The sequence below is a fragment of the Eptesicus fuscus genome, chromosome 20, assembly GCF_027574615.1.
Source record: "Eptesicus fuscus isolate TK198812 chromosome 20, DD_ASM_mEF_20220401, whole genome shotgun sequence".
Classification (NCBI taxonomy): Eukaryota; Metazoa; Chordata; class Mammalia; order Chiroptera; family Vespertilionidae; genus Eptesicus; species Eptesicus fuscus.
Window position 1 is genome coordinate 26,465,726 of NC_072492.1, and position 17,868 is coordinate 26,483,593.

General features: G+C 59.0%; 1 protein-coding gene across 5 annotated transcripts in view; it reads left to right on the forward strand.

Moving 5' to 3' along the window:
• The window catches only part of MSI2 (musashi RNA binding protein 2), a 367,561-nt gene that overhangs the window by 300,240 nt on the left and 49,453 nt on the right, over positions 1-17,868 (forward strand). For all 5 annotated transcript variants that reach the window (XR_008554705.1, XM_028154770.2, XM_008147737.3 and 2 more), the window contains one exon: positions 251-333. Coding sequence is in view for 4 of the 5 variants with exons in the window: in XM_028154770.2 (XP_028010571.1) it covers positions 251-333 (83 nt within the window). In the remaining variant the exon portion in view is untranslated. The remainder of the gene's footprint in view (positions 1-250; positions 334-17,868) is intronic.

Genomic DNA, 17,868 nt, shown 5'->3' on the forward strand with positions numbered 1-17,868 from the left:
GGACAAATGGAAGCCACACAGCACCCGCCGCATGTGGGTGAAATCATTAACTTTTCCTCACTGTCACGAGGGTACCAATTAGAAATCATTTCCTCAACCTCCGGGGGTCCCTCCCAGGGATCTGCACCCCCGGCTCCCAGCCCAGGAGGACACTCCTGGACACTGTAGGACAGCAAAGAGAAACGCGTGGGCGGCCAGAACTGAACTCACCCTCCCTCTCTCTTTGTTTCTGTTTCTCCTTTTCCTTTAGGGTTTGGCTTTGTCACTTTTGAGAATGAAGACGTTGTGGAGAAAGTCTGTGAGATTCATTTCCATGAAATCAATAATAAAATGGTAAGTTTACAGGGGTCGCGCTGAAAGGCGATGCCTCCCTCCCCCGCCCCCATCTACACACCGTGTCACGCAGACTGCCTCAGCCGGGTCACCGTGCTGCAGGGTGGGCATGGTGGGCAAGGAGCCGGACTCCAGGGGTTCAGCCCTGTGAACAGCAGGAGTACAGGGCCACATAGCTTTGCAGGCCACACAACGGGCTGTCACAGCTGTTGTAGCGCGAAGGCGTCCATGAACGAGCAGGACACTGACGATGAAATCTCATGTCATTCTCATGTGTCACAAATACTTGCTTTTACCATTTAAAAATGTAAAAACTGTCCTTAACTCAGCTGTGCAAAAGCTGGCAGAGGGCAGATGTGGTCGGCAGGTTGTAGTTCACCAGATCCCTGGCTTAGGGTATGTGTTTGCTGTTTAGCTTGGCAATTAGAGGGGTTGGGGTGGGGGAGTGCAGGATATCCTAGGTCAGTGGTCGGCAAACCACGGCTCGCGAGCCACATGCGGCTCTTTGGCCCCTTGAGTGTGGCTCTTCCACAAAATACCACGGCCTGGGCGAGTCTATTTTGAAGAAGTGGCGTTAGAAGAAGTTTAAGTTTTAAAATTGTGGCTCTCAAAAGAAATTTCAATCGTTGTACTGTTGATATTTGGCTCTGTTGACTAGTGAGTTTGCCGACCACTGTCCTGGGTATGTTGGTTACCACCATTATGTCTCTCTTTGGGCCCTGCTGGATAATTAACATTTTCTCCCTCCGATCAACTGATTTCATCGTCATGATCAGCTGCTTCTGTCCCTCCCTTTTGCTCTCGGAAGCTCCTTTTCCTGGGGGGCCCCCTCAAGAAGGAGAGGAAGGTTGAATCATTGGAAGTTTGGGGAACCAGGTAGGCCGCCCAGAGAAATGGCCACCAGAGGGCGCCGCACCATGTGCCGAATGTGCACGCTGGCTGCGGTCTTCTGATTGAGTAGGTGGGTGAGAAAGCCCTTGGTTGTTGGTTGCAGAGCAGTGGGAGCTCAGCAGGTCCTTCGGAGCCAAAACATTCTGGTTGGCCAGCAGGGCCTCCAGCCCGAGAGAAGGAGGGCTAATTTATTTTTTTCTTTCCTTTAGTCAGAACATTCGTTGCTTCGGAAACATGCATTCAGATACTCATTGTATATGGTCTGATATGTGTTCCCTGACTTTAAATTCAATAATGGAGCTTTTAGTGTGGATAAGATCAAAGCAATCTGCTTAGCATGTGGTGCTACAGGCCTGATTCAATATTTGACTTGCTAATTTTTTCCCAGGGCACTAAAATAATATTGTTGGTATTGTTCCTAGCCATCATATGCATCTGAAATGAAAACACCGTTTCTCTGCATGCTATAGATTAGAGGTGTCAGCTCAGGCGTTAAAATGGTACAGGGGAGGTACATGTGTGGGGCTAACAGGTGCCCTCCTGGGCTTTCCTGCCCTCGGGAGCCAGTGCCTTCCAACCGGTCCCTCTCTTTCCGTAGGTTCCTACTTGCAATTCTTAAAACTAGAGAGACGAGGGCTTAAAAGGAAACCTGCCTGCAGGCCCAGGCGCATGTTTGCCCCAGCCAGGTGTGGGTGGCGGACTCCGCAGGGACTGGCAGGCACGGCCGAGAGCGCTGGCAGGCACATTCCCACCTGCCAGGACTGACCGCTTCATCAGGAAGGCCCAGGTCAGCTGGCCAGGGACCACGCCGAGCGCTGCCTCCAATGCACATGTGTGGCCTTTCACCACTGCCAGCTCTGAGACGGACCCGAGGCACGTGGGAAAGGGCTTTATGCTTCCTGCTGTTCCAGGGGGGAAACGCGGCCCAGGGGATACGCCCCAGGGCTGCGCAGGTAGTGAAGGAACGTGGGTCTTGAGCTTATTGGCTCTCGGATGAACCAGACAGACAGTTGTTTGAGCTTCGGGTGGGAGGGTGAACCCCCAGATGATGCAGCGGGTGATCAGAAGGTAGAGTTTCAGCTCCAGCAAGTTAACCACTAGGCAAGGTACCCCTGGGCGATCAGAAGGTAGAGTTTCAACCCCAGCAGGGTAAAGCCAGAGAGGTTTGTAGCCATTGCCCCAGTCATTTGACAGGTGTCACTTCTTTCCACCCACGTAGAGGCTGACGATGACAGGTGCAGGTAGCTGTTTATAGCACTAGGGCAGTGGTCGGCAAACTCATTAGTCAACAGAGCCAAATATCAACAGTACAACGATTGAAATTTCTTTTGAGAGCCACATTTTTTTAAACTTAAACTTCTTCTAACGCCACTTCTTCAAAATAGACTCGCCCTAGGCCGTGGTATTTTGTGGAAGAGCCACACTCAAGGGGCCAAAGAGCCGCATGCGGCTCGCGAGCCGCAGTTTGCCGACCACGGTGCTAGGGTTTCTGTCCTTTTGAATCTGGGCTGCTGCTTGTTATTTAAGATAGTAAGCAGAAGTGGAAGTAGACGAGAGGAAGGCATGGGGTGGAGTGGTTGGGGTCACAGACTGGCTTTGAAGGTGTCCCTGCAGGCGCCCAGCCCCGCCCGTTCGAGCTCTAAGGAAGTTAAGCCGCTGGAGAGGGCGATGGGAGGTCGCCTCCCTGAGCTCTAGTCTAAGGGCCTGTGATGACCCCTCGTGGGGTTGCGGGGCCCCTCCTCTGAAGGGCACTGGGAGAGGAGCTGAGTCCTGAATCGCTGTGGATTCTGTGATACCGGTTTGTACTTCTGAGGCCTAAGGAAGAGGAAATGAATTTAAACTGTGCGACGGACAGAATTCAAATGAGAGATGGAAAGACTCGGAGACTGCCAAGCAGAAACCCCGGCGGTTAGACTGTCCGGGGCGTGTCCTGTAAACTGGGCTGTGCTGGGAAGCCGTAGAGACCGTGTCCTGGGGCCCTGGGACCCTCTGTGGATTCAGCGGGAGCAGCCGACCCATCCCACCGTGCCCGGAGCCTGGTCTCTGCCGCTCACAGAAACGAAGGGCTCGCTGCTGGTCAGGCACAGGCAGGCCCCCATCCCGGCCTGCGGGTAAGCAGAGCTCCCGTGCCCTGGCCCTCGGGGTCCTGTATGAATAATCACGGAAGGAATAAGCTTAGAGGGGGACCCTGTGACCGTGAGGCCCATCCTCATTTTCAGAGCCATTTCCTGTCTAATCCGGTTGGCGAGTCTCCTGGGCATTTTAAAAAACGAGGGCCCTTCTCCACCATCCTGGAGAGCCAGCAGCAGGCGCGAGTGCTTGTCAGGAAGCTGGGGGCGCAGAGCTCTGCCTCCCGCCCCACAGAGGCCCTGGCTGAAGGAGGTCACCACCAGGGTGGTGGCCGGGGATGGCCAAGAAGACCCCACATGGCACCCTCCCACACAGATCCCGTGAATAGCTGACATTTTTGATGCTAAACTACATGCCCTGCTGAGCGCTTGCTTTCTGCACCTCTTCTCATTGGCTTATTACACCCACTCTGGTGTAGGTGCTAATTACCTCCCCATTTTACTGGTGAGCAAGGTGAGGCAGAGAGGGAAGTTCAGCAACTTGCCCCGGGCCACAGCGTCAGTCATTGGCAGCTCCAGATTTCAAGCCCCAAGAGCTAAGCCCAGAGCTCACATCTGTACCCAATAGGCTATCCGCCTCCAGGCTGACGGGACGTGAAAGGTCACCTAGCGGGTCTACACCTTCCAAGGCCACTGGCTGCCCAGTCAGCCACGTTGCTGCCCACGCGGCTCCATGTTTTCCTAAGAAAAGGCAAAGGAGATGGGCTCACTCGGGCCCAAATCCCCTCTGGGGAGAAGGGCTAAGCTTGGGGATAAGCAATCCCTGTCAGCCACGATGGATCTCCAGACAGGTGAGTGAGGAGTCTGGGGGCAGCTGGCCACCACCCCAGCTCAGGGCCAACCCCCAAGTGATGATGGTCCCTGACTCGGTCTCTTCCTCTGTCTTGGCACAGGTCAGAGTGAAGCACAAACATGGCCCCTTCTCAGTAAACACACACACACACACACACGTGCACATGCACAGCCACATGGTGACCCTCGGAGAGGAACACCTCGGGCCACTCTGCAAGCCCGGGCGCGGGAGTAGCTAATAAGGCCTCCCGCTGCGGCCCTGATTGAAGCCGCCTCCGAGCAGCAGGGACACTAGCTTGATTAGTGCGAGCGCAGCCTCCCGGGCCTCCTGGCGAGCAGCAGGCCAGCCAGCACAAGGCAGCCGCAGGGAGGGAGGCGGGGCCCACACAGACCTGCTCCGGGCTTCCCCAGAGGCCTGGCTCAGTCCCTACCTCAAATGGAGTCCGGGAGGCAACATCAGCCTCACTGGTGAGAACTTGGGGTCAGTTCGAAAGGTGCCCGGGCACCTGGGGTGCCTGTTCCCACACCTGACTCAGCTGACGGTATTGGTATTCGCCGGGCACTGTGATGGAGCTTTATACCGTATACACGCGTCTTCTTTCGTGCTGAGGTAGCGGTCATTGTCCCGTCTTTTAGGTGGGACTCGAGCTCCGCGCGGTGGAGGGACTTCCACAGCCCACGGTTCTCGGTGGCAGAGCTGGGATTTGAACCTGTGTCTTTCTGGCTCCGACCCTGTGCTCTCACTGCACCCTGCTGCCGACCTAGGCAAACCTCAGAACTGAAAAATCGGGATTGGTTTGACTGGTGGAGGCAAGGCTTTGCTTTTACACGGTTTACTATATGGTGCTTTTAAATGGTCCTGCTCCTTGTTCCTTTAAGGTGATCTGATTTATGACAGTTGCTAAGCAGTTTGCAAGCTGGTTAGAAACACGGTCTCCTACTCCCCCCGCCACCACCTACTGAATTAAAATCTGTGTTTGGACATACTCAGTGATCTGTGCGCACATTAAAGTCTCAGAAGCACGGGATGAGGACCATGGTGAGCGAGAGGTAACATAGGAGTTCGGGTCGCAGTGGTCACCCAGTGTCAGGAAGGGGTCCGGGATGAGGGAAGTGAAGCCCTGAGAGCAGGGAGCCAATGGCCCGCCTGTCACGTGAAGGCCAGCACCACCCACAGTCCCCAGGAGGACTCAGCCTCGCCCTCTGCTGTGGGTCTTGCAGCACCTATTGTAAATGTGTGGGCGCATCACTGGGGTGAAGGGCTGGATCCTCCGAGTGACGTGCGAATACCCTCGTCTCCTGGTTGGGACCTGCTGAGTCACTTAGATAGAGGCTCCCGGGACTTTGGAACACACCCGATCCCAGATCCACCGGTGGTTATCCTGTGAGCACCTGTTTCCCTCTGTCAGCGGAAGGACGAGGGCCCCGCCCTTTGCAGGTTATGGAAAGCTCTGGAGGTCCTGGCCCTGGGGGTCCTGGCTTCTCTGTTAGTAGGGTGTACAGCCCAGTAGCCTTGCAGGAATTGCACCTCCAGAGCACACCCCCTGGTAACTGAAAGTTTCACCCAGTTGGCCTAAAGCTAGGGGCCAGTAAACTTCTTGTAAAGAGCTAGATCAAGCATGTCAAACTCACAGCCCACGGGCTGCATGCCTCTACAGCAGCGGTTCTCAACCTGTGGGTCTCGAGAACAGGTTGAGAACACTAGCAGGGTCGCCTAAGACCATCGGGAAACACAGATATTTACATTACGATTCATTAACAGTAGCAAAATTACAGTTATGAAGTAGCAACGAAAATAATTTTATGGTTGGGAGTCACCACAACATGAGGAACTGTATTAAAGGGTCGCGGCATTAGAAAGGTTGAGAACCACTGGGCTAGATAGTGAATATTTTAGCCTTTGAGGGCCCCATGTCTGTCTGTCACAACTACTCAACTGTGCCATCACAGTGCAGGACAGTAAGTACCTGGTTTGTGTGGCTACATTAAAGTAAAACCTTATTTACCAAAAGAGCAGCCGCTGGATTTGGCCCATCGGCTGTAGTTTCCGACTCCCGCCAACTAATGTGGCTAAAGCACGTGTGTCTGCTTATCTCCGGGGCCACCCAGGGTCACTGCAACCCCGCCCGGTGGGGAAGGGAGGTCACTGCTGAGTCAGCTTTTTACCAGTCAGAGGCAGAGTATGGGACAGGGTGCCCCAGATAGACGCTGGGGTTTAGGTTAGCAGCCTGGGGGAAGTACTGGTACCTTCTGTGTTGGGGGCGGGGCCAGGTGGAGAGTAGAGGAATGCTTGGAGTAGGGTGCTGTCAATCCGAGAGGCCTGCTCAGCAAAGGGTACCGCCCCCTCACTGCCCAGTGCCCAGTGCAGCTGCTCACTGCTCCAGTGTGTGACCTTGGGCAAGTCATGGAGCTTCTGGGCCCACCTCTGAGACAGTGATGATGGCCCCTGCCTCAGAGAGGGTGGGCTGAGGACTCGGGAAGGGCTCTTAAAGGACACAGCGCACTCTATCGAGGTGACGGGTCTTTTTACTATTATTGTCGTCACCCCTGTCATTATTCTTAGAATCATTTTATTGAACAAATTGTGCTCACAAGCTAAGGCGTTCCTGGCATGATTACAGGTCAGTAAAATGCAGGTGTGCAGACCAGAGCAGGACTAGGACCCGAGTCTCCGGGGCAGGGCAGGGTGTGAGGTAGGCACACTCCGTGCATTGTGGAGGGCACATCCTACAGAGCGGGGGGGTGGAGGGGGGGGCACCGAGGGGAGGTCCCAGGGAAGCTGACGCAGGCCCTGCAGCTGAATCATCCCACTCCTCCAGCAAAGCCTGGTGGGGTCTCAGGCCTACTGCCTTCAGCCCAGGGCACCCTGGGGGGTTAACCCTGGAGCAGGCCCTTAGGGGTGGGAGGGGCCAGGAGGAGAGACAGCAGGGGAGTCCTGGGTTGGCCTCTGGGACCTGCCGCTGCAGAGCTGGGCCAGGCGGTCCGCAGAGCCCCAGGCAGGGTGGGCATGGGGCGCTGCCACCTGGCAAGGTGCCCGGATGACTGGGCACAGTCCCCTCCCTCAGGCTGCTCCTCCTCAGCTGGAAGCCTGGGAGCTGGGTCGGGAACCAGCCCAAAAGTGGAGGAAGGGGGAGTAATGTGGGTGGAATTAACTAGGCTTCTGTGTTCCCCACCCTATTTGTAGCATCATTCTCACTCGTAAGCTAATTTTAGCCATCCATTCTGCTTCTGTTACCATTTATAAAATGAGAATGTCAAATGCAATATTAAACAAGCAGGATGAAGGCAAAAAAAGGAAATGCCAGAGAGGCACTTAATAAATGAATCTCGCTTTTCGTGGAGAGGGAGGTCCTGTGTCTCCCCCCCGCCCCCCGCCATCACGCACTGGCACACGCATTGTTTGTGTACTGCTGTTAATTGGGGCAGAGGGATTTCTGTGTTGGGGGAGTGACGGGGAGGGCAGGCTGAGTGGTTGGGGGTAAGTGTTTGTTGCTGTTTAGGCAGAAGTAATGTGGCTGGAGGGGAGGTGGCCTCCCAGTCCCCTGAGTTCTGACTCATTTGCCCTTCATCTGTCCTCTGGTGAGGTCACCATGGGGTGTGGGGGATGAGGAGAGCGGAGCATCTTTCTCAGTGTCTAGGTGCCCCTCACCTCTGGGCTTTGCTGCGTTTGCTGCCTCCTGCATCCCCTACACATCACCCCGGGAGGGGCGCAGGGACCCCCGAAAGAGGCAACTCTCCCTCTGCTCCCCTTGCCTGGAGCCTGTTCTGCCTTTGCCTTTGCCGGGCTGCTCTTTGCCTGACTTCCCAGGAGGTACAGGCTAATGCTCAAGCCACACCTCTTTTCTTCGCTTTCAAATAGAGAGATTAGCTGGGCCCCTTCGGCGCAGGGCCCCAGCAAAGCCCACCCTGCCTGGGGGAAGCACCCAGCCTGGTGGCTGTCTGGGCACCTGCTGGAGGCGGAGGTTTCCTTTCACTTTGAAATGTCCTTGCAGGTTCCCAGAAAGGAAAAGAACAGCTGTTGCTGCCACCATCAGCTTTTTCCCCAAATAGTGCAGCCTCTGCAGCTCCCTCTGTGCACCTTGCTGATGAAAGCAGGAAGCTGGGGCCCTACCTGGCGGCAGGCGGGGGAAGTTAAGGAGAGAGAAAGTCAGCCACAGTCTGCTGGGCTGGGGTTGCGGCCACTTCCTCTCCTCGCTGCTCCCCAGTCTTGGGGGTTTAAGTCAGCACAGATAGGAACTGGCTTTATCACCTTCATTATGTGTATATACTATCCATCATACATGTATATGCACACACAGGAGGATGGCGTGACCATGCCTAGCGTATGGGAGTGCTCAGGACACGCTGTGCTCCTCTCTCCCGGGAATAATCCTATTGGCCAGGGATAAGCGACTCTGTAGAGTGGGAACCCTGGAGTGGACGGTAGAACCAAGAAGAGGTGACCTGATGCTCTGAAGGTCACTCAGAGAGAGACCCCAGCGGGTCCATCTCGGGGGTGAGCGCCCGGGGGTGGGGGAGAGTGGGGTCCTGCCCTCTGGCCTCTCTGGAGCGGGCTGCTGACGTGCTATCGTCCTGCACCTTGGCACTCCGCAGCCTTGTTCTTCAGCTCCGTTCAGCAGCTATCAGCTGCCTGGGTGTGCGGCGAGCAGCTGTGCGGGGTCCACAGGCCCGGGACTCACCGGTTTGATGCTCTGCTGATGCCGCCTTAGAACTCAGAGTTGTTGTTGAACAACCCCCACCCCCACCCCCGCCTTCGTTTTGCAGCAGCCGGGTGTTCTCTGGCACAGCCCAGGCTTTGAGGACAGTAGAGACCTCTCCTCCCCGAGAAGCTGGCCTCCTGTTGGGCCTCCCTGCTCTGCTCTTGAGAGCAGGTCCCCCTGAACCTGGATTATGAACCTGCATGAGCCCCAGGGGGTCCTGCCCTCCTGGAGTCTCCAGAAAGGCTTGTGACCGGCAGAGAGGGCAAGAGAGAGCAGTGGGCAGGAGGAAAGGCTGCGGCCACGGGGTGTGGTTCCTGGGGGGCAGCTGACTCTCCTGCCTTACTGGGGAGTCTAGGTAGCTGCTGGGCTCCAGGCAGGACCCCTGAATCCTTTTTTTTTTCCTTTTTCTTTTTTTTTTAATTTTTTTTTTTATTTTTTTATTTTTTTTTTTTTTATTTCTTTATTGATTAAGGTATCACATATTTGTCCTCATCCCCCCATTCCCATCCCACCCCTCTCCCCACGCAGGCCCCAATCCCCTGTTGAACTTAACCGTTGGATAGGCTTATATGCATGCATGCAGGTCCTTTGGTTGAACTCTCCCCCTCCCCCCCACCCTCCCCCTACCCTCCCCTATCCTCCCTCTGAGGCCCGATAGTCCGATTGATGCCTCCTTACTTCTGGTTCTGTTCTTGTTCCTCAGTCTATGTTGTTCATCATTTCCTCTAGATGAACAAGATCAAATGTCACTAGATATATACTAATAAGAACTGAATGTGAGACGAGCAATAATAGTTATGCTGACAGGCAAATGAATCAATCTGTAGCGAGCTTCCCCCTGGACCAACAGTTCTTTTGAGACCCAATTTCGATGACCAGTAGTTCCTTATGTGTACATGTCAGCACTGACCCCTCAGCTCTGGATGGTGGACAAATGGTGGTAATGGAGGTCCGACTCCCTCTGGTTTGGTCTCGGCCGAACCCAGGGGCACGGCGTCACCTGGACTAAGGGGCACGTGGCCTAACCCATACCCAAGGGGCGCGTGGTCTCACCCGGGCCTGGGACCCAGCCTCACCCGGATGGATCCAGGGGCGCAAGGCCTCACCCGGACCCAGGATCTGGCTTCAGCCGTACCCAGGGACGCTTGGCCTCTCCCAGACCCAGGGGCACGTGGCCTCACCTGGGCTTAGTTTCACAAGGCCTCACCTGGATCCAGGGACACATGGTCTCTCCCGGACCCAGGGACGCTTGGCCTCTCCCAGACCCAGGGGCACGTGGCCTCACTCGGGCCTAGGTTCACGAGGCCTCACCCGGATCCAGGGACACATGGTCTCACCCAGACCCAGGAACGTTTGGCCTCTCCCAGACCCAGGGCCACTTGGGCTCACCCGGGCCTAGGTGCACGAGGCCTCATCCGGATCCAGGGACACATGGTCTCACCCGGACCCAGGGACGCTTGGCCTCTCCCCGACCCAGGGCCACTTGGGCTCACCCGGGCCTAGGTGCACGAGGCCTCATCCGGATCCAGGGACGCATGGTCTCACCCGGACCCAGGGACGCTTGGCCTCTCCCAGACCCAGGGCCACTTGGGCTCACCCGGGCCTAGGTGCACGAGGCCTCACCCGGATCCAGGGACACATGGTCTCACCCGGACCCAGGGATGCTTGGCCTCTCCCAGACCCAGGGCCGCTTGGGCTCACCCGGGCCTAGGTGCACGAGGCCTCACCCGGATCCAGGGACACATGGTCTCACCCGGACTCAGGGACGCTTGGCCTCTCCCCGACCCAGGGCCACTTGGGCTCACCCGGGCCTAGGTGCACGAGGCCTCACCCGGATCCAGGGACACATGGTCTCACCCAGACCCAGGAACGTTTGGCCACTCCCAGACCCAGGGCCACTTGGGCTCACCCGGGCCTAGGTGCACGAGGCCTAACCCGGATCCAGGGACGCATGGTCTCACCCGGACCCAGGGACGCTTGGCCTCTCCCAGACCCAGGGCCACTTGGGCTCACCCGGGCCTAGGTGCACGAGGCCTCACCCGGATCCAGGGACACATGGTCTCACCCGGACCCAGGGACGCTTGGCCTCTCCCAGACCCAGGGCCACTTGGGCTCACCCGGGCCTAGGTGCACGAGGCCTCACCCGGATCCAGGGACACATGGTCTCACCCGGACCCAGGGATGCTTGGCCTCTCCCAGACCCAGGGCCACTTGGGCTCACCCGGGCCTAGGTGCACGAGGCCTCACCCGGATCCAGGGACACATGGTCTCACCCGGACCCAGGGACGCTTGGCCTCTCCCCGACCCAGGGCCACTTGGGCTCACCTGGGCCTAGGTGCACGAGGCCTCACCCGGATCCAGGGACGCATGGTCTCACCCGGACCCAGGAACGATTGGCCACTCCCAGACCCAGGGCCACTTGGGCTCACCCGGGCCTAGGTGCACGAGGCCTCACCCGGATCCAGGGACGCATGGTCTCACCCGGACCCAGGGATGCTTGGCCTCTCCCAGACCCAGGGCCACTTGGGCTCACCCGGGCCTAGGTGCACGAGGCCTCACCCGGATCCAGGGACACATGGTCTCACCCGGACCCAGGGACGCTTGGCCTCTCCCCGACCCAGGGCCACTTGGGCTCACCCGGGCCTAGGTGCACGAGGCCTCACCCGGATCCAGGGACACATGGTCTCACCTGAACCCAGGGATGCTTGGCCTCTCCCAGACCCAGGGCCACTTGGGCTCACCCGGGCCTAGGTGCACGAGGCCTCACCCGGATCCAGGGACACATGGTCTCACCCGGACCCAGGGACGCTTGGCCTCTCCCCGACCCAGGGCCACTTGGGCTCACCCGGGCCTAGGTGCACGAGGCCTCACCCGGATCCAGGGACGCATGGTCTCACCCAGACCCAGGGACGTTTGGCCACTCCCAGACCCAGGGCCACTTGGGCTCACCCGGGCCTAGGTGCACGAGGCCTCACCCGGATCCAGGGACGCATGGTCTCACCCGGACCCAGGGACGCTTGGCCTCTCCCAGACCCAGGGCCACCAGGGCTCACCCGGGCCTAGGTGCACGAGGCCTTACCCGGATCCAGGGACACATGGTCTCACCCCGACCCAGGGACGCTTGGCCTCTCCCCGACCCAGGGCCACTTGGGCTCTCCCGGGCCTAGGTGCACGAGGCCTCACCCAGATCCTGGGACGCATGGTCTCACCCGGACCCAGGGACGCTTGGCCTCTCCCAGACCCAGGGCCACTTGGGCTCACCCGGGCCTAGGTGCACGAGGCCTCATCTGGATCCAGGGACGCATGGTCTCACCCGGACCCAGGGACGCTTGGCCTCTCCCAGAACCAGGGCCACTTGGGCTCACCCGGGCCTAGGTGCACGAGGCCTCATCCGGATCCAGGGACGCATGGTCTCACCCGGACCCAGGGATGCTTGGCCTCTCCCAGACCCAGGGCCACTTGGGCTCACCCGGGCCTAGGTGCACGAGGCCTCACCCGGATCCTGGGACGCATGGTCTCACCCGGACCCAGGGACGCTTGGCCACTCCCAGACCCAGGGCCACTTGGGCTCACCCGGGCCTAGGTGCATGAGGCCTCATCCGGATCCAGGGACGCATGGTCTCGCCCGGACCCAGGGATGCTTGGCCTCTCCCCGACCCAGGGGCACGTGGCCTCACCCGGGCCTAGGTGCACGAGGCCTCACCCGGATCCAGGGACACATGGTCTCACCCGGACCCAGGGACGCTTGGCCTCTCCCAGACCCAGGGCCACTTGGGCTCACCCGGGCCTAGGTGCACACGGCCTCACCCGGATCCAGGGACACATGGTCTCGCCTGGACCCAGGGGTGTGTGGGCTCTCCCAGACCCAGGGGCGCTTGGCCTCGCACGGGCACGGGATCCAGCGTCATCCGGGTCCAGGGGCACTTGGCCTCACCCGGACCCGGAGTCCGGCCTCACCTGGACCCAGGGGCATGTGGCCTCACCTAGACCCAGGGACGTGAGGCCTCACTTATACCCAGAGGCGTGTGACCACACCCGAGCCCAGAGGCGCGCAACCCCGCCCGCACCCGGGTCTCAGCGGGGCCCCGTCTTCCCGATCCCAATTCCTGCCGGTCAATCCCCCCTCAGCAATTCCCCTGGCCATCCTTCCAGAGCTCCAGTATGGCTGCTGCAGAACTCGTCGGGCGGCGGCTCGGCGAAGCTCCGGTGCACCCGGTGCATGGCGGTGGGCCAGTCTGGCGTCGCTGTGTCGGCCCTTGGGTCTGCATCGGTGGCCGGTCGCCGAGCATGCGCACCTGGCCGCTTCCGGGGCGTTGAGATTCTTGACGGACTCAGAGGTCAGCAAGCGCGGAGTCTCCCACCCCATGTCTCATAGGGGCTCGTCTGTCCGTGCTTGGCTGCCAGTGGAGCCGTCCCCTCAGCCGGAGACCGCCGGGGGAACTGCGCCGAGCACGTTCCAGGCCGCTGTTGTATCGCCTGAGCCATAGTTCTTTTGTGTCGCCTGAGCTGTAGTTCTTAAAGTGTGGTCTTTGGGTCACTGGCATCAGCATCATCCCACATACCCCTCTTTTATTCTAGTTGTAGAGCATCTACTCAGCCAGCCCTATGGTGGTCTTGGATGGTGTCTGCTCTGCTCTCTTGTCGTAGTCTCAAAGTTGTTGTGGTAGGCAACAATCAGGCTTCCGCCCTATGCCTCCATCTTGGTCCTCCTTTGTATAGTTAAGTCTTGATTGTTGTTGGTGTCACTGGGGGGGCTCTCTTTGTCTATAAAGGAAGAGTTGCTGTGCAGGAGACACGTTTATGGGCCGGGTCTTGGTGCAGCAAAGCTTTGGCGCTCACTGAATATTCCCGTTGAATGTGTCCCTTATGCACGTGGTTGAAATCTGGTGTCATCTCCCACAGACCACTAGATGCCCTCGTTTCTGGGTCTCCAATGGGGTGTAGATCAGCTACTGCCTTAGGCACTCCGCAAGGATTACAGCAAAAACTGTAGTTTCTTCCTCCTGTCTGAGTGGCCCTGGAGCAGTCCGACTAGAACAGCAGATCATCTGGTCCGCTGCCAGAGGGCAGTCCACCCACATGCATAAGCCGTTGCTTGGGGCGCAGGTGTGCCTGCAAGACTTGCGGGGCAGGTCTTCAAAACGTGCGGGGCGGGTCCCAGGGCGGGGCGGGGTCTCAGGGCGCCAACAGGCCATGGTGCGGCGAGCCGCGATGGCTGTGAGTCTGGTCCTTCTGCCTTCCATGTATCTGAGTCCCTTCGTTCCGCACTCCAGCGCAGCAAACACTGATTGCTGGGCGCACCTCTGCAAGAGTCCCGCCTCTCCCCGCAGGCATCTGGGTCTCCCGGGGTTCACCAGAAGATGGGTTTCAGGGTGATGGAGAGCTAATCTCCCTTAGGTTTGGAACAAAAGCCCCTTTCCCCCGCCACCAGCCAGACCCACACACCTCCACACCTCATCCCCTCCGATTTCGCTGGGTGCGAGGCAACAGAACAGCCTTTAACCTCCGCCGCCATCTTTTTCAAACTTCCCCATTTGTACTTCTTAATCCCTTCATTTCAGTCAACTCTACTGAAGTCTAGCGCCGCCGGGAGGTGCACGGAAAGGGCGCCCGAGCCTCCGTCCGGTGCGCGGTGCGCGCGTCCCGCGGAACCAGGCGCACGAGGGCCGCGCGGCTGGGACGGGCGCTGGGCGGCCGCCGAGCTCCAGGCAGCGCCATCGCTGTGTTCCGGACGTCGCCGCCGCGGCGTCCCTCCAATTTATACTTCTTAATCCCTTGAATTCAGTCAACTCTACTGAAGTCTAGCGCCACCGGGAGGTGCACGGAGAGGGCGCCCGGGCCTCCGTCCGGTGTGCGGGGCGCGCGGCCCGCGGCACCAGGCGAGCGGGGGCTGCGCGGCGGGGACGGGTGCTGGGAGGCTGCTGGGCTCCGGGCGCCGCCGCTGCGGCGGCGTCCCCAGCGTCCCGGGCCGGGCGGCCTGCGGGGGCGGCGGAGTTGCGAAAGTTAGTGAGTTTCCCAGGGTTTCGCCCGGAATGGGGTTCAGTGCAATCGGAGCCGGTGCTCAGCGCACTCCGGAGCCTTTATCTCCTTCCTGCCAGTGAACTCCGGCCAGGTCATCAGCCGCCCCCTCCTCTCCGGTTCCATCCTCCCCGCAGGCGCGTGTGCTCGTGTCTCCGCCCGTTTCTCCATACCTCAGGCTTTTACGGCTTCCCCGACTATCCCCGTGGCCTTCTCCTTCTCCCCAGCTGTGGGCATTTCAGTCCACCAACTTTCCTGTGGTTCTGGACGATGTCCGTTCTGACCTCTAGTTGTATTTTTGAAATTGTTGTGCCCGGCTGCAGGTTAGGTGTTTAACCTATGCCGCCATCTTGGTTTCTCCCTCTTTTTTTTTTTAAAGAGAGAGAGGAAGTGGGGATGGAAAGGGAGAGAGAAAAACATTGATGTAAAAGGGAAACATCAATTGGTTGCCTCCTGTATGTGCCCTGACCAGGGATCGAACCCACAACCTGGGCATGTGCCCCCACCAGAAATTGAACCCACCGCCCTTTGGTGTACAGGATGATGCTCCAACCAACTGAGCCACCTGGCCAGGGCAGGACCCCTGAATCTTCACACTAGGGTGTCATCGCCCCTTCCCTGGAAGGCGCTCGGGGCCTCAGGACCGAGGAGATGGTGAGCTGGGGGCTTCAGAGGAGAGTGTTGGCCTGGATCCCCAGAGCCTGGCTGGGGAGCAGCCCCTGATCTCAGGGCAAGACCAGGTCAGACCTCTGTCATCCAAGGAGCTGCACAGAAGGACAGTGTCCACCGTGGAAGCCACAGTCATCCCCGAGCACTCGCCCACCCCTGCTCCCCTCCCCTCCTCCCAGCCAGCCAGTCCGGGTTGACCTCTGAGCAGCCAGCGGTGGGTTTTACCCTTGGAAATGGGCCCCTCTCTCCCCGTTTCTAACATGACCTGTTTGGGGTGGAAGCGAGGCTGCAAACACTGGCCCCTTCAGGCCACACAGAGTTTCCTTGTCCTGGGCTGAAAGTCAAGGCCACAGCCCAGGGCTTGGGTTTCGCCAGACCAGGAGGGGCCTGGTTTCCCTCCGGCCCTGGGGGCGTGCTGACAGGGGCTGTTTGTGTAGAAACCAGGAAAAAACAAAAGCCTTTTCACCTCCCAGACCCTGGTTTCTCAGGCTGCCAGCCTCTTCCTCTTCCCTAGGGTGCCAGGCCGGGAGCTGCCTCAGTGAGGGCTCCGGGCCAGCTGGGGGGATGGGGGGTGGGCAGCCACTCCGAGTAGCTGCTGAGAAGCTGTCCCCACAGAAGTCCCAGCGCCTTCTCCGAGAGCCAGTGCCAAACGTGCCCCCTTAGGGCATGGCAGAGGACCCACTCCTTGGGCACGGGCCATGGCATCAGGCAGATCTGGGCTCAGGCCCAGCCCTGCCACCCAGGGACCAGTCGGCAGTGCTAGGCCAGGTGTCTGACATCCTGGGCCTCGCTTCCTGCTCTGTAAGGTGGAGAGACGGTGATAAAGGACATCAGTGTTAAATGTCGGAGGTTGATAACGGCACTGCGGTTACATCAGAAAGTGTCTTTACGTTTGGGAAAGGCACACCCTCATGTGTGCAACTCGCTCTCAAATGGTCAGGGGGAAATCATAGCTACAGTCCGAGAGAGTGTGCCAATGAGAAAGCAGAGTGACACCCCGGTGACAACAGGTGATCTGGGTAAAGGGTACAGGTGTGCTTTGTGCTGTCCTTGCAACTTCCCTATAAGTGAAATTATTTCTAAGTAGAGAGTTAGATTAGAAGCGGCCCTTGCTGAGTTGCTCTGGACCCTGATGGAGTGAGGCCCCCACCCGCTGTGAGCAGCCAGCGCGGAGGGTTGGAGCAAGCTCAGGTCAGCCTGTGAGTCCCCCTAAAGGCCATTCTTGCGGACCCATAGCCGTGGGGCACGGGAAGCCACTCCTCTCCTCCAAGCCCAGTTGCTGAAGCAGAGCAGCATGCTTGGAGATGGGCATTTTAAAGCCAGTCCCATCCACCTTTGGGGAGCTGGTCTTCAGCCCCTGGGGTGGGACTGCTTCTTGGCTTTGTCAGCCGTGAAACTGGAAAATGGGAGACCTCGTCTTCCCAGTATGAGCCGCTGGTTACAGTGTCCTCCGGGCTTCTCACAAGCACAGCTCCAAGTGGCACCTCCTGCTCAATCTCTGGCCCCGCCAACCTGACTGGTTTCCTGCGGCTGCCTTTGAGGCAATAGCAGTGCAGCCACCAGGAGGCGCTGTGGAGGTGGGGGCTGAGGTGTTGGTTGAGGAGACTCAAGGACCAAGACTCAGAGATGTTCCTGCCTCAGACTCTACCCCCCTCGACAAGCACCCTGGTGTGTGCGTGGTGGGGAGAGGGGGTCGGGCGTATTTACACACGGGGTCTCAGAGGTGGTGCTGAGACTGCAGAGCTAGAGATCTGGTCACCTGGAGAACTGCTCCCATCGCGCTTCTGTTGACCTGGGGGCCAGACAAGCCTCTCTGGGCTGCCCTGGGAGAGGAGCTCCCATGTCCTGCTGGTGCCCCCTGGGGAAGGCAGCCTCAGTGCCCACTGCCCCAGGAACCCAGCCAGCTGGACTCCAAGGGTGAGAGGAATAGTTCCCCCCGTCGGTCCGCTCACTGCTCTTCACTGAGCTCATGTGGCGGTTAGTCTCCACGGACGGCCCTTGAGCTGTGCCCCCCAGGATTCACGTCCTTGTGTGCACCCCACACCCAGTCGAGGCTGGTCCCCAGCAGAACAGGATGGAAGTAGCAGTGAGACTCCCAGGGCTGGGCTGGAAGAAGCCTGGCAGCGCCGGCTGTCCTGGGCGTGCTTGTGCTTGGGACGGGGCTGCCATCACTGTGAGAAGACCGAGGGCCATGGAGAAGCCAGGAGTAGGTGCCCCGCCCCCACCACGGACAGGCCCTGCAGAACCAGCGGCCTCGTGATTGAGGAAGCCGTCGTGGGCCTCGCTCCGAGTCCAGGCTCTCAGGTTTCAGCCCCAGCCACCATCTGACCACAAAC